At 38.7% G+C, this 27,277-nt stretch overlaps 1 protein-coding gene across 5 annotated transcripts in view; it reads right to left on the reverse strand.

Moving 5' to 3' along the window:
* LOC140483641 (cadherin EGF LAG seven-pass G-type receptor 3-like) overlaps positions 1 to 27,277 on the reverse strand; it is a 253,976-nt gene that overhangs the window by 204,663 nt on the left and 22,036 nt on the right. For 4 of the 5 annotated variants that reach the window (XM_072581949.1, XM_072581950.1, XM_072581948.1 and 1 more), the window contains exon 2: positions 14,107 to 14,745. The exons of the other annotated variant lie outside the window; for it this stretch is intronic. In XM_072581949.1, the coding sequence (XP_072438050.1) occupies positions 14,107 to 14,745 (639 nt within the window). The remainder of the gene's footprint in view (positions 1 to 14,106; positions 14,746 to 27,277) is intronic. 5 annotated transcript variants of the gene reach the window in all.

Consider the following 27,277-nt stretch of genomic DNA (forward strand, 5'->3'; position numbering starts at 1 on the left):
GATGCTTCCCCTTTTGGACGATTGTCAAATTAGGGAACAAAATTTAAAAATAAGAAGTGGCCCATTTAGAGATAAAGAGGAGGATGAATTACTTGTCTCAACTTGGTCTCAAGATTTGGAACTGAAAGTTAGATCGTCGAATACATTCAACATGGAGTTAAACAGATTTTTGACCATACGGCAAGTCAAGAGACAGGCAGAAATGTGGAATTAAATCCACAATCAGATCAGCCACTGTTTTACTGAATTTTTGAGTGAAATGAACTACTGTTCTTCCTATTCCATATGATTCTATATTGCACTGTTTTACTTCTGCCAAATATTCCAAAGTCAAAGTGTGGTGCTGGAAAAGTACAGCTGGTCAGGCAGCATCTGAGGAGAAGAATTGACGTTTCGAGCATAAGCTCTTCATTGTTCTTTTTCCAGCACCACACGTTTTGACCCTGATCTCCAGTATCTGCAGTCCTCACTTTCTCCAAATATTCCAGAGCACTTCTCAATAATTCATTATTTTTGAAGTGTTACTGTTTTTGTTTCGACCAAAGCAAAATCGATTTGCATGCAGCAAATTTTCATACTTTCAAAAGTCAGTTAACCAGGCATGTTGCTGTTTTCTGAAAATAAAATGTTGGCCTGAACTCCAAAAGAATTCCCTACTCTTATACAAAAAATACGATGGCACCTCCAGCACCTTTCTGAACAACCAGACTTAGTAGTTATCCAAAAAGACAATACTTGCTGCAATGCATCACCAACCTAAAATGGATTCAAGTGTCAGCTTCCAACATGTGCTCAAGTCCTGGAATGGAACTTAAACATTGCTAAAAGGGGGCAAGACATTCAAGATTTTGCATCCAGAACTAGGATGCAAAAAATAAACATGAACAAAGGGACACCATTTTATACAGCATGAGAAGAGGGTGCTGATTGGTTATACCATCATTGAAATGGAGATACAGCATGACCAATTACCTATTGGCAGATTTCCCTACTTGAACTTCCAGTCTTGATAGCGAAAATCCATTTCTCAAATATACTTGCTTCACTTATCCAGAATCTAAAGCTGTAACACATTGGTAGATAACAAAGCCACAAAGAAGCATAAGAAATTTTCCCAGGTACAATTTATTCTGCCATGATCTTCTGAAAAGAGCAGACTGTGTTTTTTTGAAACCTTCTCCTACTTTGTCTAGTCATTCTTCATGTTGTGAGCACAACTCAAAACATAAAGGTTTTGCTAGGTTATTTTGTTGTAGGTGCCACAGCACCAAATGTAAACATGTCCGTGTCAATACATCCAGGCAATTCACATTTTCCAAAAGAGAAACAAAGCAGGAACTGATCTCTCAGAGCAAGGATATACAGGCTAAAAGAGCAATAAAAGAAATTTGTAGCCTTTACAATCAACTGAATTCTACAGTCAACCTGGCCATAACAGATAACTCAACACTGATTATGGAAGCCAATACACAATTAAATATCCCACCATGATGTGTATTTAAACACGGAGTCAACCAGTAGATCCTGGTCCTGCCACGTGCTTCATTGAATAGTGCTATTATTTGCTGTACTGAGAGGTCACTGATCTGAAACTTTTCACAGATGCTGTCTGATCTACTGGACACTTCCAATGTCTTCATTCCTACTTTAGCTAACTACCATTTACAATATTTTCTTGTTTTAAGGAATTATTGTCTCGTATCTGATAATCAGAACTCTTTAGGGGGAAACTCCCACCTCCCACCTGAGATAAGGAAATCATTCTGTGGAATTGTGTGAAACAGATAGTTGCATGATGGGAAAACTGGCCACCCATGGTTGGAACACAATACAAGTTAAGGCTATAGCAAAGGTCAAAGCATTACTAACCTCAGCAGAACATGATGCAGGCTAAGTTCACACAAATTCTTTAACTTTGGTAAACCTCGTCTGAGCTTGATTAGTTAACTCCACATAAATTTTGGAATACTAACTAAGCATAAATAAGGACATTCCACAAAATCATCTGAACACCCAACAAGGACTAGATTAAGGGATGACATCAGTGACACAAGGTTTGGGAAGTCAATATTATAAACATCTGAAGTAATAACACAGATCATAATTTAATGTACCGGTCTACTGGATGACAAAACTCTAGTGATAATTATTGATTGCTATTGATAAGTTTTAAGCATAAAGATTAAGTATAAAGATTCCTGCACTTCTCTCTGAAAGCATGAACTTGTGAGAGAAACTAAGAGCAACTCCCTCTCTCTTCCAAGTTTAACCGTTTTCATGCAGTTTTGTCAATAAAGTCTGACTGTTTGTTGGAACAAGCTGTGCTGAATTTTTTTGTTGACTTTGGTTAGCTCTCACGGTCTCACATGTGGCTATTTTTAAATCCACTTCTGCAATTCCCTTTATCTAATTGCGATGAATTTCTTCAAAACAAAAAATCTGTGATGGGTTGTACCGTATTGTGCAGTACAACTTAAAAATGCAACCTTGGACTCGAAATGATACTTGCAGGAGATTAAAATCATTATCTTGCTAAATTCCTAATATACAAAGCTGAACCATGTAAAGCACACGAGGGAACTCAATCACATGTTAAGCATTAAGCAGCTGGCCAATCCTTAAAAATTGTAGCATGTACTGCTATTACCTATACAAGATCCAAGAGACACCTATGTAAGCTGCAGTTTCTAATGAATACAGACCTACACATAATAAGCAAACTTCCAACTGCACAGATGCTAAAGTTAGTTGCATTCATAAGTATCAATCCACCTAACCGGTGACCAGCATCATATGAAGAACCAAGTCCTGTTGATAAACCTGTATAATCAATTCTAGAACTGAGTGATATGGTAAATCAGACATGTTTGTTTTACTTTTAGATCTAAGTTTCAATCCAGTCCATGTTGATATGCTGTTCTATAAAAGTTTGATATTAAATTCATTTATGTGGTCCCCATAACAGTTCCTTGTGGCTATGGGCTCATAGACCAACAGTCTAACTTGAAAGACCACAAAGGTTGCTGCTACAAGAAATTGTTGGATTCACACAAATGCAGTAGAGTGTTTGCTTAAATTTGCATAATTTTGGACAAAAGTAGCTTTGCTCTACATTTTACAGGAGCCCATCTCAATTTAAATAGAAGTGGTCTATTTCCCTATGATGAGCAAAATAAGTCAGTTAATAAACAAAGGAACTTTATCTCCACAAAATATATTCTATTTTGGAAGTAGAGATGCTATGCAAGATGATTTATATAATTAAAATGAACCTTGGAAAAAATTGTGAGAAGTTGAAATCAAGATTCCTGGTGAGAATGTGTATACAGTATAAACAGACAGGGAAAGAGTTATGGGTTTTGTAAAACAAGAGGTTCAGCTGAGTATGACTCAGATCAGATAAGAACGTAAAGTTAACAATGGGGTGCTGGAGGCAAGGGTAATGGGTCAAAAAGGTGGAAAAGCATTCATTATGTAGAGCCATTTATCAAGATGAGATAGCATTCAGAATGTGAGGTCAGTTTAACAAGGTGAAAAGTATTCATTAAATGAAGTCAGTTATTGATTGTGTAACAGCAGATGGCTTAATCTTTACTACTAACACTTGCTGATTGTAACGATCACCCAATCAATATGTATGTTGCCTCATCTGGATGCTCCTCCCTGTAAAATGACTATATAGTTCATTGAGAAACTGCTGTTCCAGAGATGACCGTGAACTCATGTATCTGTACACATGGGTAATCGTTCCCTCTCCCTCCTGGGCCCGGAATAAAGATGAATGAGATAAAATCACACTGTGACTCTGAGCATTTTGCTTTGATTGATGAGGAGGAAGCGGGACGACACTGGGGCAGATAATGTGACCCACTGAGCTCTGCCTGCTAATCAGAGGTTGGTAGGACTTGCAATCAGTACTGCCACTGTGGAGGCTGTGAATTCTGCTGGAATGATAAACTCCTCCCATACATAAGTTTAACACAGCACTTTTTCAGTGTTATTCCTGTAGAAATGAACCTGAGCTTTTTGTGTGCATGTTTCTGTCCAATATTGTTACTTTTAACAGTTTCTAACTTTGTCCCCAACACCCCTTTACACCTCAACACCAGTTAGGCTTCATTTTTCTGAAGTGTAGGTGGCCTCCTTATCAAAATGTATCACCTCACATTTGCATATCCCAATACTCATTTGGCATAAACACACACACACACCACCATTTTAATAATGCTGTCTTGTATTTTGACATGGCCCTCCTCAGTGTTAATTTTTTTAAAATTTCTAGGCCAAATGCATAGGATAGCGAGCACGATCAAGGGGTCTGAAGACCATAAATCTCAAACTCAACGATTTCAGTTTGTAAATACTGTCAACATAGAATGTACATTTCTAAAGCACTATTTTCATCTGATGTTGAAAGCTTGCATACTAAATACATTGTGCTGATTACAGGTACACACACACACACACCCCACCTGCCTTCCTACCACATTCAGTATCTTAAACCACTCTGAACAGCTTGCTAAATATATACAGCAATTGAATAATGTTAAACATTGTTGGGACAAGTCTCACCATCAACAGCAAACTGACCTGATTATCTACTCATAAGGAGAGAATTATTTTTCATGCCTCCGGTTTGTATAAGATCAAAGGGAAGGGAATAAGACAGAAAAGTTTGTAGAACAAACAACAATGAGCTTTAACTGACAGGAAAAAAATGCAAATCACCCCAAAATGGACATGTAATAAAACAGCATTTCAGTGGAATTAAAATTTCTGATACCACAAATGCGCTTAAAAACCAAAGCCAAACATGAAATTACTTATCAGATCTCGTGGAAGACAGAAAGATGTATATCAACAGAAAGACTCCTCTCTGACTTCCTTTCAGAGCATTCAGGCGTATTGATAGTACTGCTCCATACAAATTCAGATGACAACTTTCATTCTGCTACTGAATATAGGATGGAATAGTATAAATGGAAATAGGGACTGCCATCGACTTGTGAATGCACAAATTCCAGCATCGTGATGCTGGATTGTGAACCAATGACAATATGCCAGCAAATGCAGAAACCAATAGCCCACCTGTCATTTTGAAAAGACTCACTGACAGACAATCGATTGTGCTTAAAAGCCAGTTGACCTGAATATGATGCTGCCCTCACGATAATACAGTTATGGATGGAAGACAGATGAGAGTGGATAGTCCACTGACTCTGATGAAAAATTAGGAAAGAGGGAGGGGTTGTCACACACTGAGGATGGGGGGATCCCAAGCCCCATGATAGCACCTTACCCACTTTGTGCCTCCACCCTAGCCTTCAAAACTTCAATTCACGTACCCCTCTTAGCTTTCCTTCGGGTGTTTCATCCATCCTCAATCAAAAATCCTCGACTTACCCCCCCCCTTCCAATACCCAAGCTTCTTTGTCTAGAAGTGCCCATTACAAGTTTCTGGCACTGCAAGAGCTATTAACCACTCATACTAAGCTCATTAAAACAATCTACAACAGCAGCAATAAAGTTGGTAAGCTTGTGACTGACCCTTTTTAGCAGACAAACACATCCATGGTCATGGATTCGAGGTAAATTACCAGCTTAATTAACATAATTCGGTAGCAGTTCCAAGCTTTACATGGACCCAAAACTACAGCTTGTAACTACAACTTACAAGTAATTCTATCACAAAAAAACAAGTGGGTTTCCCATTTAAAAAAAAAATAATTATTAAAAGGTGTTGCTCATGCAGTAACTCACTTCCTACTTCTACAAAGCCTGTCGCCATCTACAAATCAGAAGTCAGGTGTATGACAGAACATCTCCACTTGCCTGGACGACTGGGGCTCCAAAAAACAAGTATGACACCATCCAGGAGAAAGCAACTCTCTTTGTTGAAAATCCACTCCAATATTACATTCCCTTCACCGTGGCAGCAGCAATCCATGCAAGCCAACCTTTAGCAGCTTGTGGCTCATGCAGTTTAGACCAACAGTGTTTTAATGAGAAGAATTTGTGTCTTAATCGAAATGCAGTTTATTGCACGATAGCAATCAGGTTCAAATTACATTAAGAAGATGGACATTATTACTAAGGTTGGACCTTGATATAAATTTTAACAAAATCTTTACAAAATCCGATGTTGTTCTGCCTTTTCTCCATCTCAGTTCAAATTATATTGTCAGATTGGGTGGAGTGTATGCAGTCTCCAACATGCACATTCCCTCTAACAATTCAGAACTATAAAGATATTCAAATCTCTGGCCAGGTTTCTTGTACCCCCAAAGTTAACATTTTCGCATCAGTGCACATAATTGCATTTACCACTTCCCCAAATTGGAGTTCACAAATTTAGGGATCCTGAGGCTTTCATCATTTTTCAAGAACATACTTTCATCAAACTTAGAAAATTAGTTGGTTTTTGGCTCGAGAACTGTAGATCTTGACTCCGCTCTTGATACACTGTAGTCTGTAAAGATTCTGTACAATGGAAGATCTTTTATTTCTTGGATGTCTTTCGCTGAGGATATCAGTTTGGCTAAACCAGATATTCGGCCCATTACCCAATCTGGAGAACACTTAATCTCCAGAATTTATGTCACAAAACAACTGTAATTGGCCCATAACATCTAGAGAGCCTTTGATCTCATGAATTCCCTTCATGGAAGATTGCTGTTCTATTGAAAGAGATATTTTCTTTTTGTAATATCCTGAATTTCTCAATTGTCAATTTCTCCTCAATAGTATTCTTAATCTGAGGACATTAGACTCAGTATTGGCTCCCATCTCCCAGAGTGGACAACTCATCTTCAATCTGTTTAAGCAAATATTTAATCTGTCAATACATTGGAGCTGAAAGTTGTCAACTCTCTACTTCAACTTGTTGATTAGGTAGAACATCCTTAATCGTCCTAGCTAGTATTCTTACTGGTGAAGTCATCAAGTTTACATCCTCAGTCATGTTACTTGAAGATTGCTAGTGATTTAGCTGGTACTGCTAATTCCTCCTTGCAAAATGAAGATTTTAAATAGGTCACTTGAACTTCTGTCATTTCATTATCTGACGTCAAATCCAAACTTGCTGTGAAATTTTGTTCAGTTAAAAATTGATCAACAAGCTCAAGTAGATTGTTTTGTTTTCCTCGTCTGCATCTTCTCACAAACTTTGCTTGATTTTGTCATAAATTTCCTTTCGTGAGGGCAGGACTCAAATATTTCTGCAAACCCTCTGTAGTCCTAGATTTTCACCTCACTGACAGTATGAAACCAATTATCTTGTGTCAGTGTAGGTAAATACAATTAATTCTTTCTTCTTTTTGTGTTTCACATGAATCTAGGAAGCTCAACGAAATCTTCCACCAGTTGCCCCTTGACCAGTAGTTCTCGGATTAGTCTTCAGACAGATTTGGCATAATGTTGTCTCTCTTGACTAGTTTTGTATCGATGGTAACTAGTTAAATACCTTGAAAAATGTTGAGGTAAAGACAGGCAGCATACTGCCTCAAGGCTGTGGTACAGTCATTCTGCATTATATATACATTCTCTACTCTTACATCATTTGCATTGTAGAGTTGCTTATAGCATACCTTTAATCTCGAGAACAGTTTCACCTGGTCCATGTGGTTCCATATCTGTAGTAGCTGAAATTTCTGTTGTTCACCCATTGTGAATGATGCAATTAGACAGTGACACTCACCCAGTATCAAGCTGAAAATTAATTAGATATTCACTGACATAAAAAGATTCTGTCCAACTGGATGTATCACTAATTTACTCTAGGAATGCACTACATATTTTTTCAAATGTTGGCGGCTCCGCATTAGCATTTTTGTCTGAAAAACTATTTGACCTTTGCTGTTAGAGTTGTAGAGATGTACAGCATGGAAACAGACCCTTCGGTTCAACCCGTCCATGCTGCCCAGATATCCCGACCCAATCTAGTCGCACCTGCCAGCATCCGGCCCATATCCCTCCAAACTCTTCCTATTCATATACCCATCCAAATGCCTCTTAAATGTTGCAATTGTACCAGCCTCCACCACATCCTCTGGCAGCTCATTCCATACCCGTACCACCCTCTGTGTGAGAAAGTTGCCCCTTAGGTTTCTTTTATATCTTTCCCCTCTCACCCTATACCTATGCCTTCTAGTTCTGGACTCCCCAACCCCAGGGAAAAGACTTTGCCTATTTACCCAATCCATGCCCCTCATAATGTTGTAAACCTCTTTAAGGTCACCCCTCAGCCTCCGACGCTCCAGGGAAAACAGCCCCAGCAGTTTCAGCTTCTCCCCTCTGTAACATTATTATGCATCAAAACACCTCCTGAAAGTAATCCATAGATTTCCATAGCATTCTCTTAAAATTTGGGAACTTTTTATGCTAGTGATGCTTTCATGTTAAACAGTGATGACACTGACTCTCAATATCTACTGAATGGTCTACTTTTGTTACACGTGTCATGACGGTTTATATAACTCTAGCACCGAATGGATACTGTTACTCTACTCTGATAAGATTGCCCTTCTCGCAGGACATTTCTTAGCAAGCTGCCACTGTATATTAACTCAACCTTGACAATAACTAGTCAATATACACCATCTTAAATAGGCCCACTTACTGCCTAAATGGTCATTAACCGTCTACAAAGTCAAATACATGTCAGTAAAAGGCAGACTAGGTTATGGGGGGAAAGGGAGGAAAATGGATTTGAAGATTATTGGATCAGCCATGATCTCATGAATGGCAGAGCAGACGTGATGAGCTGAATGGCCCAGTTCTGCTACTGTGCTTATGGTCTTGAGCATGATTATAAATTTGTTAATGGAAACTTAAGCAGAAATGCTTCCTACAATCAAGGAAAATGTCAGTTTTTCACCAAATCCCAATAATTTCATTACTGAGAACTGACCCAGCTGCATAGAATATACTTCCATGCTGACTTTTCTAACACAAAAACCATTATGGTTCTTCTGATTATAAATCTCTACCCATCCACAACCAGATATTTATCAAGCACCTTTTCAAAATTATTAACAAGACAGTGTCAACTGCTGATCAAGTCTGGTGCAAATAATCACTTCGTTCTGAAGGGAAATAAAATGTTTTCAATTTCTAATCTTGCTCGAGGGTTGTTAGATTTAAAATTCATCTCCACAGGCTAATCAAATTACCTGTCTGTATAAACATCGTGTTTGTCTCTCAGCATTTTTAAAATTGCTGACAGAGACTGTGCTAGAAGCATGCAGAGCTGCATGTGTGCGTGTGTGTTGGATGTGTGCAGAATAGGACTTTGGGTCAGCCACCAGACCCATTACCACCTCTGGGAAATCTTGCTGGAATCAGTTATGCAGTGGAAGCAGCTACTCACCCAGTAACAGGAAGCCTATTAGTGGCAAGTAACTGGTCAGTCGGAGATGTCACCAGGATGCATAAGGAAATATATAACGAGAAAGGCTATTTTGGTCTCCAGGCTCACTCCTTTCACAAACCCATTTATTCTATTTCAGACTCCTGTTGCAAGCCCACGTCCTTGGTTAATAACATGTAGTGGTAGGATTTGCAAATAGCTTTGTCTGAGAAATTAAATACAGCTGACTTTTACCCATTTCACACAACACTCAATTTCCAGTCAAACTTTGTACCAGTGTCAGAATTTCCTGAATATCTGCAATTACTTAAATTTCAATAATTTGAGACATCATGTACTTTCTTAAAGTTAAGCTGTTTCAGCATCAGTTATTAGCCATGTACATAATAGGTTGTGCAGGTTTGCTCTTTATGGAAATGTATTTCATAAGTCCTATTGTAATTGCTATCACAGTTAAAACTCAAAGAGAAACCAAAATGAAATCAATGGAACGTTTGAGAAGGAAGACTAGAAATAAAGGGACGTCAGGTAGCACAAATGGCACACTTTGCACAGTTTTGCGTAACGTCCCACCCATATTTACAGCAAAAGGTATGCATTCTTGGCAGTGATCACGCACAATTGACTACATACCCTCTAGGTCAACATAGGGCTGAGTATGCAGCTATGACACTTGTTATAAAAACTAGTAACTGACACACTGCATTGAACTGGCATTACAGTGGAATTAATGGTCAGCTTCAGCATTAAGGGCAGCCTCTTTGGGCCTGCAACAAGCTTGTACTGTGGGTGTGGATAGTGTCTGGAAGTAACTGGGGTATTTTTGTTAATGCCTCAATGTGCATCACTTCCACATTATCAGACATCACACAGAGGGTTTAGAAGGTTGTGCCAATCAATCACTATCTGTTTGTTAAAAGCAATTTGGTTGAGTGTTGGTCTACTACAAAACACAGTACTTTCTTTGTGATTAGTCTTGCTTGACCATTGAACACCACAGAATTTCAATTCTGATTTCACCAAATTTTAACTTTGTTATTTTACTTACAGTTCTGAGAGTGAGAGATGGGCAGCACAGTGAGTCAGTGGTTAGCTGCCTCAAAGCAGTGTGGATCCATGTTCAATTCCTCAGGCAATTATCCCTATGTCTGCATAGGTTTTCTCCAGTTTCCTCCCACAGTCCAAAGGTGTGCAGGTTAGGTGGACTGGCCATGTCAAATTGCCTGTAGTGTCCAGGGTGTGCAGATTAGGTGGATTAGTCATCTGAAATGTAGGGTTACAGCTGTGGAGTGGGTCTGGGTTCGGAGGATCAGTATAGGACTCAATAGGCCAAATGGCTTGCTTCCATACTGTAGGGATTCTATGATTTTAAGACATCATGAATGCCCACCCAACAGTGCAGTTCACAACCTGCAGACATTGTGCTGCTTCCTCAAAATAGCAAACATTACCAGTTAAGCTTGCAGTAACCAGTGAACATCTTAATTTTATAGTTTTAATGTTTTTTTGTTTTGCTGATGTCAGCTAAATGTTGTGCAGCAGTCTCCTCTCTCTAAGAGGAAGCACTTGATGAAGCATTCCTTTGTGACTGGTTTGCCTACTCCCAAAGCTAACTGTCACCATTTGAAAAGAGGATGTGATCATGTACATTATAGAATCATAGAAGCCCTACAATGTGGAAGCAGGCCATTCAATCTATGGAGTTCACATCGTCCCTCCGAACAGCATCCCATCTCGACCAACCCCTTACCCTACACCCGTAATTGTACATTTCCCATGGGTGGTCCACCTAAGTTGCACATCCCTGGACACTATGGGCATTTTCATATGATCAAGCCACCCAAACTGCACAGCCGTGAACAATGGAGCACCCAGAAGAAACCCATGCAGACACAGGGAGAAAATGCAAACTCCACAGAAACAGACAATCTCCCAAGGCAGGTATTGTGAGACAGCAGTACTCCCTACTGAGCCACCATGCTGCCCCATGGTTGTTAATTTCTACTAACTGTCACATTACATTGAATACAAGAGCAAGTAGATTATGGTAGAGTTATATATAATGTTAGGTGTGCCACAGGTGGAGTAGTGGGTAGTTTGGGTCAGTCAGTGATCTGATTTCACTAGAGAGGGTGAAGAATATTCACCAGTATTTTGCCTGGCTGGAGCAATTCAGCCAATAAGACAGACTAGATTGGTTGGGGCTGTTTTCCTTAGATTAGAGAAAGCTGATTAAGGTGCATTAAATTCTCAGGGATGTGTACAGACAGACAAACTTTTACCCTTAAATGAGGTATCAATAAATCGGGGGGCATAGTTTTAAAGTAAATGTCAGACTTTAAAGGGGTTTTGAGGAAAATGCTTTCCATGCAGAGGGATGTGGGTATCTGGAACTCACTGCCTAAAAAAGGTGGTTGAGACAGGAACCCTTGAGATATTTAAGAACAATGTAGATGAGCATTTAAAGGAAAAACCTTGTTTGCTATTTCAATTCATTCACAGGAGGTGGGTGTCACTGGCTAGGCTGGCATTCATTGTCCATCCCTAATTACCCAAAAACAGTTGACAGTCAACCACGTTGCTATGGACCTGGAGTCACATGTAGGCCAGACCAGATAAGGACAGCAGTTTCGTTCCTTAAAGGACATTAAGTGAACCAGATTTTTTTTTTCTGACAATCGATGATGGTAGAATTTGAATTCAATATAAATCTGAAATTAAAAAACGAATGATGACCATGAAACCATTTGCTATGACAGATTTCAAACCCAGGTCCCCAGAACACTCTCTGGATCTCCAGATTAATAGGTTAGCAATAACACCACTAGGCCATCACCCCCACACTAAAGGTTACAGGTCAAGTGCTGGAAAATGGGTTTTGAATCGATACTTGCTTGATAACTAGCAAGGATACAATGGGCCAAGGGCCTCTTTCCATGCTCTACTCTTGGACCCATGGCAATTAAGATCCATATACCATTTAATAGTTAATTTATTTTGCTTAACTAGATACTTTTAAATGATTCACAGCTCCCTATTGGACAACTATCCACGTAACTTGGCATCATTAAAAATTGCTGTTATTAGATTTACCATCCATTTACGATCAATGAAATGAAGGGACCTAAAAAAGGGCATGCTTAATTTCAATAGTCACCAAACCAGTTATACTAAACATTATTACAGGCAGTTAAAAGCACATGGCATATCCATCATATTATTATGGGAATGAGTCATGGAATAGAGGAGATCCATGGAGCAGGTAACAAAACACGTATATTTTGAAAAGGGCCAAGACTGAGAGATATAAACTCTTCCATCTTGTGGCCAGGTTTCTTTAGCTTGTACCTAAAATGAGACAACACCCTATTATGGAACCTGTAGCTCTGTCGTTTGGTTCCTTTGGCAACTGCCACAAGCTCCAACAGTCACCTCCAATATACAAATCCCACCTTACACTACACTGAGATTTAATTAAGAAATACTCAAGATGGCAGTGGAATTGTTGATTTCTCTTGAGGCCTCATTATGAAGTACAAGTAATCCCAAACCAATCTATAATAGACCTTTCCAACCAAAGAAAAGAAAGGAAATAGAAATGGCAAAGATTGAGGTGACCCTGAGATGCTTATTCTTTATGCACATACAAATTAAGCAAAGAGTTTATTCTCAGGAATGCTACAGAGAATTGCAATTTAGCCATTCAATAAACACAACAACTGCAATCCCATTACGGGTATTTCAGCTGAAGAAACATAAACACATGAACTTAATATAATGCAAAAAAGCCTTGGTTCTGAAATAATTTAAAATCCAGAGTTACAATGAAATTGGAAGGTGTTGGACAAGAGCAATTGCATACAAATAACACCAGAACAACAGAAACAGATGGAGAAAAACATTTTAGGACAGATATCAGTTTCTCAACAGGAGAAAAAAGCTTTTGTTTCTCCTGTCAAGAAACTGATGTCTATTACAAAAGCTAAAGCAGACATCTTAGAACCAGTACTATTAAAATGAACAAACTGGCTAAAAACAATAAGTGCTTGTGATATGTCACAGATAAGGAAACGTCAATGCTATATGAGAAGGTTTACGTTAAAACCATTGTGGGATCAACAACCACTAGACCACTCAAAGGCAAGAGATCTTCAAATACCCACAGATATGCAGCTCAAAAGAGTGAGTCAGCCTTGGTTTTCATAAAATGGTGCTAATGGGTCAAGCAGGATGTGCTGTGCTACTTGATAGACATCACACTTTTCTCAAGCCAAAAGACAATTCTGGTTATGAATATGGGGAGGAGCTGGTTCTCTATAGGCTGGCTACCTCAAGTACAACTTGGAATCAACTACATATTAACAATAGTAACTAGAGATGAGGTGAGGCGCACTCAAACATTGTTACAATAAGTTATATCAGAATATGTGATGCACTGGTGAGGAATTACTCTCCTAAAAGCTAGGATAAGCAGGACTGAAGACATTACTAAGCATAATTAATTTATTGGTATAATTCTTCCCTGCTGAGAAGCTCCTGCCATTTAATATGCCCAGCAATTTCCTCTTGAAAGGACCAGAAGGCTTTTCAAGGATGGTGTCTCGGGATTATTCTGAGAGACTGAAATGCATGCAACTTTGCTGTCAATAAATTGATGTTAAAACCAGGTAGGTTTAACTCTGTTCAATTAAAAAAAAGATTGCTTCATCATGAAACAAAATAATTCTAGTTTAACAAACCTGTGAACTCCTCACGGCACACACATGTGTATCCACCCTCTCTGCGACTGCATATTCCAGAATTCTGGCAGGGATTTGAGTAGCAAAGGTTGATCTCAGTCTCACAGTAATCTCCAGTAAATCCTGGTGGGCAGCGGCAACGCAGACCTGTGATGGGATGGATGGGCCGGAAGAGCATGGACTCCGAAGCAATGAATGCAGAAGAGCTATCAAACTTTAGCACCGAGATACATTTCATGTAGTTTTCACAAGGCTCCCGAAGGCAGACATTGTCATCAAATGGGAGAACCTCCAGCATGGAGACAGAGGTCAGCAACATTCGGCTCATATACAGCTGTTCCTGAAGCTCATTGGAGGAGAAGAACTGGCTCTGGCTCCCACCTGGAACCAGAGCAGAAAAACTCACGTTCAAAATGCTGCCGCTGACATCAGTGTCATTCTGTATGTTGAAAACAAAGATGTCTTCCTTGGAGGTTGATAAAACTGCTGCCAGGCCCTCCACAAAGCGATTGAGCAAAGGAGAGAGGAAGCGTTCCTGTGACATGTTCTCCAGACGCACCGTGATGCTGTTGGACAACATCTCTTCCGTAATGACAATTACTCTCAGAACACACTGTGCTGTCACACTATGAATCCCATCTGGAAAAGCAGAAAGAGCGAAGTTACTCAATCAACATGTGGTATTGGGATCATTGTGCTTTTCATCTTGAAGGATGGTTTCCATTGGCCAGAATAGAAAGCTCATGCAATAAATGTACATTGTTAAATAGAATTTATAGCAATTTGAACAGATAATTTAAGACATATTAATAATTTAAAACACACAATATTCTTCAAATGGCATTTTTCAAAACCACATTAAATACATAAAATGCACAATTTCTTTCCATTTATTAATTAATGGGGTGTGGAGGTAGCAGGGGAAGACAGATTTTAAAAAAACAAAAATGGTTTGCACCTATTTGACACCTTTTGTAACATTAAGGCATCCTGAAGTACAAGACAGTGTTGTAATTCTGGATTCTAAATTAGGAAACAAAGCATTTCATTCCACAAGCAATAATCAGATGACTGGACAACTTGTTTTATGATGATGTTGACGGGGCGGGGCGGGGACGACGACGGAATATATGTATTGAAGAACACAGCTACTCTTCTTCAAACAAGGCCGGAGGATGTTTTACCCGAGAGAGCATACTGAGGCGTCAGCTGGGCATCTCATCTAAATGTTCATCCATCAGACAGTGCAGTACTCTTCAGTACTACACTGAAATGTTGGTTTAGATTTCAGAATCATGAACTCACGGGGAAGCTAGACATACATAAGGTACAATGGTATAGGAGATTACGTTCATAGGGATAGAAGGAGTACATGAAAGGAGGTTTAAGTGGAACATAAAAGTAGATCAGCTGAATCAAGTAATCTGTTTCTAAACTGTAAATTCTACATGATGAGTAAAACAAAGCTGCTTCTATCACAATGGCAGTAGTCAAGACAACCTTTTGTTAGTTAAATTTACAATGTCTGCTCTGGTGAACTTTTGCTTTTTTGGCTGGCATCATAAGTCTGCGTTCTTGAATGCATAGTGAGTTAAATGATCCATACCACAAAAAACAGATCATCTCTGATCATTCGTTCGTTCCTTGATGTTATTCCTTTCTGTCAATAAATTAACCCCAGGGACATAAGGCACCACTGCAACTTTGTATCTTTTGTTCAGATTATCAGGGTCACAGTATGCAAATGAAACCCTGTAATTGGCTCCCTGTAGTGAGCTAAATGTGAAATCTTTCATTAAACTATGGTCAGTATGGATAGACAAATGAACACTTCTTCGTGGATAGTAGAGCTAATAAAAGCTTAAGACAACTTTTGAAGTTAGCTATAATCAGAGAGGACCTAGGGATTGCTAATACGTAAATATGGGACTCATCTGACATCAAGTGTTTGTTTTCTTGATCAGACAGCCAAACTTTAAAATAAGTTGCTTTCTGGCTTGTGCAGTGAATGAAGATTCACAGCATACAAAATTAGTGGAATATCAGGCAACATACATCAATGTCACTATGGCAACCGGAAAATTGTTTGATAACTTTAGGGTATGGAGAGAGATTTCCAGACTCCAAATCAGTTTAAGGATTTCCTTTCTTTACTTTTCTTAGGAGTTTCCTGCCTGTTGAGGGATTAATGTGGTTCATGGTGTTCAGTTGTACCATAGTGGTATGCGACAGAGTTGGTGGAGCAGATGCTTGCTGTCTGCCCATTATTTTCATATGTTCATGACTTGTTTTACAGTTTTTCAACTTCTAAACTGAATAAAGAGAGTTCAAGTTAACATACAGTAGCTAAAGCTTTGCTTAGAAACTACAATAATCATCATCTTGTTGGCTTTGCCTAATTAATACCAATATTGATCGCTAAAGGTTGTCTATACCATTACATGTTAGAAACATTGTATTCCTCTAGTTACTCTCAATTTGACAAAAGAATACACAAATTGACATTTTAGTTTAAAAGCAGTTCTATTATTTCATCACCGTTCAAATCAATTATTGAAAACAGATAGTCGTAATGCTCAATTTGAGGTTTACAACATAATGATCTGTTTTCCAAAGTTTCTTAAACATTAACTGCTTAAAAACAAAACAACCACATATTGCAAAATGAATGAGAAATACTTCACCCACACAATACTTACATCCAAACAACTAAAATATCTTGATACTGAACTTAATACTCAAGAAATGGTCTGACCAGGACACTACACAATTTGAACTGGATTTTTTATGGCTTATATTACTGTTTCGGTAAGCCAACTCCCCATTTAGTGACTGCTGCTCCATTGAGATATGCCAAGGAGGGGTCTCATGGAATTCATCCAAACACAAAGGACTGTATAGATTAAAGGGTGAATTTTAAACTAATCTGCCAATCAGGAAGGGATCAATTAAAGATGGACCTTTTTGTCGAAGACAATGGAAACCAATATTCAGCAAGTAATTAATGAGCAATATGCTCAATTGCATGAGATTCCCACCTGACAAGTTAAGTTAAAGTGATCCTCAAAGTATCTTCATAACGGAAATGAAAGAAAACATACACCACTCGGTCTATATACTGTTGGCAATGCCTCATCCAGGTTAGCCCCTGCAGTGTTATAAATATTAACTAGGGATGGAGATCTGGAACACCAGGTTTGCAGAACATTTATATGCAATGAATTTCAAGGGGTCAAATGTGTGTATTTGAGAAATACCTGGTGAAACAAAGCAAGAGTGTTTTAAAAAGGTGGAGTAATGGTACATTGTCTTCCACAATATTTTACAAAAGGTGACATTGGACAGATATTGATTAGAAAAAATTCTTTGAAACTAGTTATGAAACCTGTGATTTCAAATCAGCGGGTGTACGGAGAGAAGATCCAATTTCTATTTAAGTTCTGCAGATGTTTTAAAAATAACAAGATGAGAGCAGCAGATTAATTTTGTAAATTGGAGATGGTTTTAGCTGCTCAGAACTCACCTTCAAAGTGAAATGTTCTATTCTGAGCCCAATTATTTATCGAAACTTCTGCCTCCAATTTCCTGTAAGCCAGATGGAACTCCCACCTTACACTCATGTTCATATACAAATTATCCAATCCAGAATAGCTGCCAGACTCAGAAGAGATCACTTCACGACCATTCAAAAGGCATGACAGACAGTCCCCAAGTTGCTAACGGATTCCATTCTTGGGTCAGTTTAGAAGTTGATTTGTATGTAATTGAAACACAATGCAGGACAATATAAACTAGCTGCTCACTAGTTGGACATTTAAAATTACACTCCGATATGAGACTGCATTATTAAATACGAGTGTTGGTTAAGCTGGGCATTCTTAAATTAGGTACACCCTGTACTACACTCCTCATTTTTTGGTTTAGCCTTATATCGGATGTGGATGTCACCAAAGCCAGCATTTGTTGCCCATCACTAACTGCTCTTGAACTGATGGGCTCTCACATCCATTTCAGAGGTTGGCTTAGGGTTAATCACATTTTTGTGGGTCTGAAGTCACAAGTAGGCCTGACCAGGTAAAACTGGCAGATTTCCCTCCCAAAAGAACATCAATGAACCTAGTGAGTTTTTAAACAATAACTGACAATGTTAAATATTACACAGTCATGACTAAATTAGCTTTATTTTTTAATTCATGATATTCACTGAATTCAAATTTCACCAGCTGCCATGATTCAAATCTATGAAGCCAGAACATTAAGCCGGAGCTCTGGATTACCAATGACATTACCAATAAACCACCTCCTCTTATGCAGCCACAACTGGCAGATAAGAAATCAGCCCCAAATTATTCTGATATTTTGCTTTGATTCAGATGGATGATTACATGTTTTCATTTTGGTGAATGCTGCCTCCAGGAAAAACAATAAAAATAACTGAAAATGTATCTGTTGATGTATGATGCAGAGTTACTCTCAGCTCACCAGGCAGAATATTACATCAGCTGCTGCAAAACTATCCTCATGCATTCACAAATGCTTATTTTTAAATATTAATTATTGATTTCCATTCAACCTGATTATGACATAACAGTTAAGATATATCTAAATTGCAATAGCAGTCAAAGAAAATCACAGAGCAGTCGTGAGAAAAATTATTAACGAATCCATAGAATTGCACACACAGCAGGATGTCTGCAGCAAGCCCATTAAAGGTACATTCCAGAAATTGGATTTACCTCATGTTATTCTTACTGTGCAAATTACTTTACTTGTAGTATCATCAGTGAACCAGTAATAGGACTGTACTGGTCAGGTCTATGCACTGACCCAACAGTACCCCTTTGTACTGTGTCACTACACAAATTATAGGTGATTCTATCTTCTTTGGCACTTTTATATATATCAGCTTTAATATCCAGCATATATATGTTTACAATGCAATCATATCCTACAATGCTGATTTTCTTCCTCATTAAAAAAAGAATGCAAACATTGCTTAAAAGAAAACAGTCCACCAATCTGCACTTTTGCAAAAGTCAGCCAATTATCATTGGTCCTGCTGATTTCACACGACTGTTGAGGAAATCTTTCAATAGCTGCTTAACAGCAACAGGGGTTGTCACAGGTTGTCGCAGTATGATAAATCACTTGCTTAACGTATGTTATGCAGGATTATTTCTATAAGATTCACCTGAAAACCAACAATAAAAAAAGAAAACTGAGTCATGCAGTTAATTATAAAAGTTGTCGTCCAAAGAGGATAATCAGAGTATCTGGTTCTCTCCACACACAGGAAAAAAGATAAAAAGGAAACACTGGAAATACTCAGCATCTACACAGAAAAATATTTCAGATCAAGAAAGGTCCTTGACCTGAAATGTTAGCTGTTTCTCTCTACAAAGATGTTGACAAACATGCTGAATATGGATCACGTAAAAGCAAGGACTGCAGATGCTGGAAACCAGAGTCTAGATTAGAGTGGTGCTGGAAAAGCACAGCAGGTCAGGCAGCATCTGAGGAGCAGGAAAATCAGCGTTTCGGGCAAAAGCCCTTCATCAGGAATAGAAGAAACATGCTGAATATCCCCAGTATGTTCTGTTCTTATTTCAGATTCATAGCAGGTGTAATATGCTGCTTCTGTTTTAAGAAAAAGGAGAAAATGAGAATAAATGTGGGAAGATGAAATTGTAATTGAAGAACATGTATGATTAGTGAATGACAACAGTGGGCTTCAAGGACTTTTATTTAATGTTCTTCTGGAATTCAAATAGTGTGTGAGTGCAGTGAAAATATCAAAATTGCATCAATGGAATGCTTTGGAACAGGAGACATGGAAGAACTTGGCTGCTGAAACAGCCAAGAATTTCTCCAATCAAATGAAAATGAAACCTATGAAAATTGAGCATGCACTAATTCTGCAAATATAGATGTAACTGTAGCATCAACTGTAGATAAGGTTTCACCTCCTTTATAAATCCTCAGATTCAGTTTTAATGCAAGTGGCAAAAAATAGAATGACTTCAGTATAGCTTTAAAATTCTTGAGAAATCTACTAGGTATCCTTATCCTTATCCTTACACTGGAACTACAAATTCTTCAATGTTACACCCAAGTAACAGTAATCATGGAATTCACAAGATTAGAGACAGATATTCCCTCCATCGCATCAGTTTCACTTCTTCAAATGATGCATTATGCTTCACCACTCTTCTTGTTTGCTCTTTTTTCCCCTCTTCACATGCATAGCTAGTAAATTACCTTTTAAATCGTGTTAGAATCTCAATCCAAACAACTATTTATCGTAAAACATTCCATGCTTTAAAAGTTGTATACGTGAATAAAAACTTCTTCCAATATCCATTTTATTCTTGTAGCGATAGTCATGAGTCTATATTGCCTCATTACGGATTGAAGACCAGAAGACATTTAGTCAAGCCACGACAGAGTTTAGACATGATGTCCCTGTGATTGAACAGCTGTCTAGCATTCATTAAGTCTCACACATGAATAATGAACACTTGGCTAAGCTATTGCATTCAACAGAACGTGACAGATGCACTACTGTTAAGAAAAAAAAGCACTTTCTATCTTATCAATTCATTCCTGCCAGTTTCTGATAGATGTTCTTAACAATTACAGTTTGAATAAAACATTCTAAAAATTGTGAAATATACAATATATGAATAGAATGTGTACAACTCAGTTATTTGAGTGTGCATAAAAATATTGATGCATCATAAACACACTCATTACTTGTAAAGCAGGAATCACTCATGCACATGCAAACTCAGAATTTCTAAATGCACAGCTGAATTACAAATCTTTGCTCTAATAGTACAGTGCCATATCTCCATTTGGAGAGTCATAGGGCTCACTCAGAACAGTGAGGGTCTGGGTCAGTCAAGGACAACTAATGGAAGAACACCAAGCTTCTAATCAAAGGTTCTAGAAAGCGTAATGATGGAGGATTCAACCTTGTAACAAAGGACTTGGCATATCTAGCAGACTTGGAGTTATTGATTAACGAAGCACTCCAAATTACCCTGATTGTAATGGAGTTAACTCTCAGCTAGAAGGTCTGAAAAACCTGTTTCTTGACAACAGAATTCCCAGACTGTTAACTATATTTACAAGGTTGGATCTCAACTCTGAGGACAGTAGCCGTAGAACTAGGAATTGTGCAGAAGACAGCAGTCAAAGCAATTATCTTCCTTGCGAAGAGGTTTTGCAGAGACTATAAAATTGCACAACTGATGTAATGAAAGGAATACTTCAAGAACCTTTTGCACTGGATAAATAAATATATTATGCCTCAAACATCTGTACGACAAAACAGATGACTTCTTCCATCAAGATAAAAGCTTTACAGGACAATGGTGGCACTTCACTTTCTCCTTGAATAATCTTTTATCACTGAGCGTTTCACAGTTACCAACCTGAAAAGTAGAGATTAATTTCCAATGATGGCTTGACAGCAAAGCCACTACATAGTGAAAGGTACCTCTCAATCTAGCCCATTAAAAGAAAACTTACTGTCTTAACATCTTAATAATTCACAAGGCAATGATTTAATGAGGCATATTCTACAATTGTACAAAGTCTCTGTAGGACCTCAAAGGAACTTCTTCAACCAGTCCAAACACAGTTGTTTGCAAATTTATACTTCAATAGAATAAAATTGCTGTGCTCATACATCATTAATCTTACTGTAGTCATATTTAGAAATAGGGAGTTCTAGCTGATCTGGACTATATATGCCAGGGCTTCAATATTCATTCCAAATCTGGCAGCTATGATTAACATCTGGTGAGATGCATTGAAATACAGCAGTCTGGATTTTACTTCATTTTTGATTGTGGACTGAATTGGGAAAAGGACTATTTTACATCAAAAGACTGAGGAAGGAATTACTGCACTGCACCAAGATGTGTACATAAAGAAGAGATTCAGAGGCCAACCAGTTGCTAATTGGTTTGTGAAATTGTGACAAGTTGTGGACACAAAGGTCATCTGCTTGATGGCAAATCTGATTGGTTATGAAGCAGCTCACGGTGAAGAGCCCTCGAGCATCTGGAAGGGGAGATTATGTGTGTCTCTTTCCCCAGAAAAACATCTGAAACTAAAGAAACCAATTTGTTTTCCCCACATCAGTTGCTATCTTTAACCATTAAGACATTATAATCTGTGAACCAGTGCCTCCTGTGAAGAATGAGCCTGAAGGAAAACCTTGAAAAACTAATGGATTTGGGATATGTAACGGTCCCCTTAATCAAATCTTGAGGATTGGTCTAATTGATTTTTTTACCCAATACTTCTTTCCCTTCCATTCATGCATCCATGAGGCCAATGTGTATTTGAATGTCTACCTTACCTGTGCTTGTGTGATTTGGGGGTTTCAGAAGGCTTAAGAGTTTCAACTGGTACAGGTTACGCTGACAGTTCACAATTTTACCTGTTGTTAAAATCCATTGACCTATGGTAATTCTGCTTGAGTACAAAAACATAATCAGTGTTTTCTATAAACTTAGATCTTTCTGACTGGTCAAATTGGAAATGTCGCATTCTTTGAGAAAAAGTTTTAACTTTTGTGATGACTCCAAGAGTGGAACTTGACCTAGTGAGGTCTAACAAATGCAATCTATCAACAGCATCAGATGAGTATGATGCCACATTAAATGTGCCAAGAAGAGATCAGAGGAGGACATTAGGGTTAAAAGCCGAACATTTATATATTGCAACACTAAGGCAGGGCTCAAAACCCATCTATGAATCCACAACCAATGCAAACATCTCACTTCACCCAGCTATCCACAAGAAACAATCCTCCTCAACATGAGGGATTGTTAAAGAGAAGATATATTACATTTAACTTATAGAGTGACTTCTGGTACTTGTCATGGAGTAATAACAGGCATATAGGTAAAGCTTGCCTGAACACATAACTGAGAATCAGGATTACAGTGATGCTGGAACAGCACAGCAGGTCAGGCAGCATCCGAGGAGTAGAAAAATCGATGTTTCGGGCAAAAGCCCTTCATCAGGAATGAGGAGCATTCCTGATGAAGGGCTTTTGCCCGAAACATCGATTTTCCTGCTCCTTGGATGCTGCCTGACTCGCTGTGCTTTTCCAGCACCACTCTAATCTTGACTCTAATCTCCAGCATCTGCAGTACCCACTTCTGCCACATACCTGAGTGTTCAAGGCTCTGCCTGACAGTCAAGATACTCTTTTATATTGCTACCCTTGTCAATCTCTATCAGCTTTTAGGATCCACATATTCCAATTCAGCTTTTATTTAATGGTCAATATCACCAAATTCCCCCTCAGCTTTGGCTTTTTGCATTGTCATACCCCAGTGTCATTATCCACTGCCTGCCCATTGAAGCCATTACAAAGCCACCTTTATTCACTGGAGTTTAGAAGAATAAGAGGGAATCTCATGAAATGTATAAAATTTTGAGAGGGCCTGATACTCTGTATGTAGAGATGATATTTCCCATGGGCAGGGGGTCATGGTCTCAGGGTGAGGAGAAATTTCTTCATCTCAGAGGGTGATAAGCCTGAGGAATTCTCTACTGTATATTCTCTACTATAGTTGGCATGAAGATGAAATCACTGAATACATTTAAGAAATAGATGGATTTCTATAAGCTAAAAGTGTCAAGGGGTAGGGGGAAGAGTGAGAGAGAATAGCATTGAGACAGAGGATCACAGCAAGTTAAATTCTGGTGGATTCAATGGGCTGAATGACTGCCTTGTCCTGGATGGTGCCAAAATTTAGTGTTGTTGGAGCCAGGCCAAGTGGGGAGTATTCTATCACAATGTTGACTTACGTGGTGGACAAGCTTTAGAGAGTCAGGAGATAAGTTATTTGCTGCAAGATTTGTATGCTCCGATCTGTTCTTGCAGCCATAGCTATTATATGGTAGTTCAGTTCAGTTTCTGGTCAATGTTAACCCCCAGGATGATGGTATTCAATCATGGTAATGTCACTGAATTTCAAGGGCCAATAGTTAGATTCTCTCTTGTTGGAGATGGTCATTGCCTGGCATTTGTGCAATGCAAACATTACTTTCCACTTGTCAGCCCAAATGTGGATATTGTCTAGGTCTTGCTACATTTGGACATTGTCTGTTTAAGCAATGGAGGAGTTTTGAATGATGCTGAACATTGTGCAAACATCAGCAAACATCTCTGCTTCTGCCATTGTGATGGACAGAACATCATTTGTGATGTAGCTGAATATGACTGGACCCAGGACACCACCTTGAGGAACTTCTGCAGAGATGTCCTTGAGCCAAGATTATTAACTTCCCACAAGCACATACATCTTCCTTTGTGCCATGAATAAATCTAACCAGTGAAAAGCTTTCCTCAGATTCCCGTTAACTTCAGGTTTTCTCAGGATCCTTGTTACGATACTCTGTCAAATGTGATTTTGATGTCAACAGCAGTCACTCTAATCTCACCTGAAGAATTCAGCTCTTTGGTCCATGTTTGAACCAAGGCTGTAATTATGTCTGGATCTGAGTGGCCATAGCAGAACCCAAACTTAGCATCATTACGCAGGTCATTACTCAGTAAGTGCTACTTAATTACACTATTGATTTTACCTTCCATCACTTTGAGAGCAGACAAATAGGGCTCTAACTGGCGAGGTTGGATTTCTCATGCTATTTGTATAGAGGATATTCCTGGGCAATTTTCCATACTGTCAGGTAAATGCCAGTGTTGTAGTTGTGCTAGAATAACTTGGATAGTGGTGAGGAAGGCTCTGCAGCACAAGTCTTGACTAGTATTACCGGAATGTTGTCAGGACTCAATCTTTGCAGTGTCCAGTGTCTCCAACCATTTCTTGATATCAGGTGGAGGGAATTGAACTGATTGCAGACTGATCCTGACAATCCCTGGAGGAGGCCAAGTTGTATTATCGATAGAGCACTTCTGGCTGAAAATTGTTGCAACTACTTCGGCTTCATTGTTTGCACTGATATGCTGGGCCCACTATTATTGAGGATGGGGACATCTGTGGAGCCTTCTCCTCCAGTGAGTTTACTTGTCCATCCCCAGCAATCATGACTAAATGTGGCAGGACTGCAGTGTTTAGATCTGATCTTTGGGTTGTGGAACTGTTTGGCTCTGTCTATCACTTGCTGCTTTAGCTCTTTGGCATGCAAGCAGTTCTGTGTAGCTTCACAAAGATGATTTTTTTTTTGTATGCCTGGTCATGCTCCTTATATGCCCTCCCTTACTTTTTGTTGAGGGGTTGATCCTGGGGTTTGAAAGTAATGGTAAAGTGGGAGATCTCTAGACCATGAGGTTGCACATTGCATTTGGAGCATTTCATGGATGCCCAGTCTTGAGTTGCTAGATCTGTTTGAAGTCTATCCCATTCAATAGAGTGAGAATGCCACACAATACAATTTATCACAAGGAGAACAGAATATACATATAGGAAGATCATGTTCAGTTATTCAAAGCACTGATGAGACTGCAACTAAAGGTCAGTGCACAGTACTGGCCCTTGGAGGTCAGAGATGGTTGACGAATTTACTCATATCTGGAATGAGGAAAGGTTAAACAGGGTAGGCTTCTATTCAGCGGAGTTCAGAAGAGTTAAGTGACTAGATTAAAACATACAAAGATGGGAAAGGGCGGGAAAGTGGACGTGAGGAATGTCAGATCAGCCATTATCCTACTGAATGATGGAATTGGCTTGAGGGGCCAAATGGCCGACTCTTCTTCCTATTTCTTATCGTCTTATGTTTAAAATAGACAAAAGGTCAAGGAACTCGATTGCTGAAAAGGTGATAAAAATAGATTTCTTCAATATTTTTGAGGCTGAGATGAAGACATTCTTGTTAAGCAAGGTTTTGAAAGATCATTAGTTGGCAGAAATGCGGATTTGAGGTTACAATTAGATTACCCATAATCTTACTGAAAGACAGCACAGACTCGAGGGGCTGAATGGTAGTCATAATTTATATCTTCATATGCCCCCATTCTTTGTCAGAGAAAATGGAATCTGTTGAAAATAAAGCAGACATCTGAATCCAGGTCCTGGCCACCATTTTAAAAGTCTAAAAAATACAGCCAATTTCTGGAAACATTCTTGGGAGCTGCTCTCACTTTGCCACTGCATTTTCTTGTTATCAGAAATGCAGTGGAAACGCCATTCAAAAATATAAGTGGAGCTACTGGAAAGCTTACAATAGTACACAGCATCAGACAAAATTCCCATAATCACAGTTACACTCAAATCCCCTTCTCACTATTCCTTATGGCAGTAAATCTAATTATAACAGCTAATCAATTGTTAATTGTAGCCTGATTTTTTGCTATTTTGCTTTGTGCTTGCCTGCCTGATCCTAAAACCCTTTTTTCAAAGTAAATTATCAATGCAAAAATTATGCAGTCCATTTGCCAGGAAAGCACAACTGCAGAGATTTTGCCTCACCCCAATAGTATTAGTGACTAGAAGCTGATGTCATATTAGATTACTTTAGTTCTAACAATGTTTAACAGAGCATCCTTAAATAGGTTATATGGGATTCTTGCTACATTTTCATAATGTTCTTTCAAGATATTTGCAATTATAATTCCCACAGAGTATAGGCTTTTTAATTGCTTTTATTCCTTATCACATTGTAAGCTTTATGCCTCCCTATGACACAAATGCCATTCTGCTCAAATTAAAAGTTGACTCAAAGATTTTCTCACTTTGTTCTCCTTGTTAGGCTACAATTTTGCGGATGTCAGGAGTTCTTCACTACTTTCTGAAAGATACATTATTCACATCTGACTCTCAACAGAAGGGTCAGCAATCTTCTTCACGCTGGCACCTCCTCAGTTAAGTCAAGATTCTGTCCTCACTGGTTGTTCTGATAATTACACACAGTTACAGCATGTATCAGTTGAAAGCAATCGGGAACAGAAACGCTGGAAAATTCTCAGCATCTAAACCAAGCCAACTGCATCCCCAGTTGAGATCACGTAACTCAGCACAAACTGCAGATCAAATCAGGAACCTTGCTGGTTCTTAATTATTCAAAAAGTCATTATATAAATTCAGTCAGTCAACAGGGGAAGGTCCATCTGTAGTCCTTATTAACAATGGTAATAGTTCACCACAGAACTGCCAGCAGCCCCAATACTTAATCTCTACTGTTT

The sequence above is a fragment of the Chiloscyllium punctatum genome, chromosome 12, assembly GCF_047496795.1.
Source record: "Chiloscyllium punctatum isolate Juve2018m chromosome 12, sChiPun1.3, whole genome shotgun sequence".
In the NCBI taxonomy this organism is placed as follows: domain Eukaryota; kingdom Metazoa; phylum Chordata; class Chondrichthyes; order Orectolobiformes; family Hemiscylliidae; genus Chiloscyllium; species Chiloscyllium punctatum.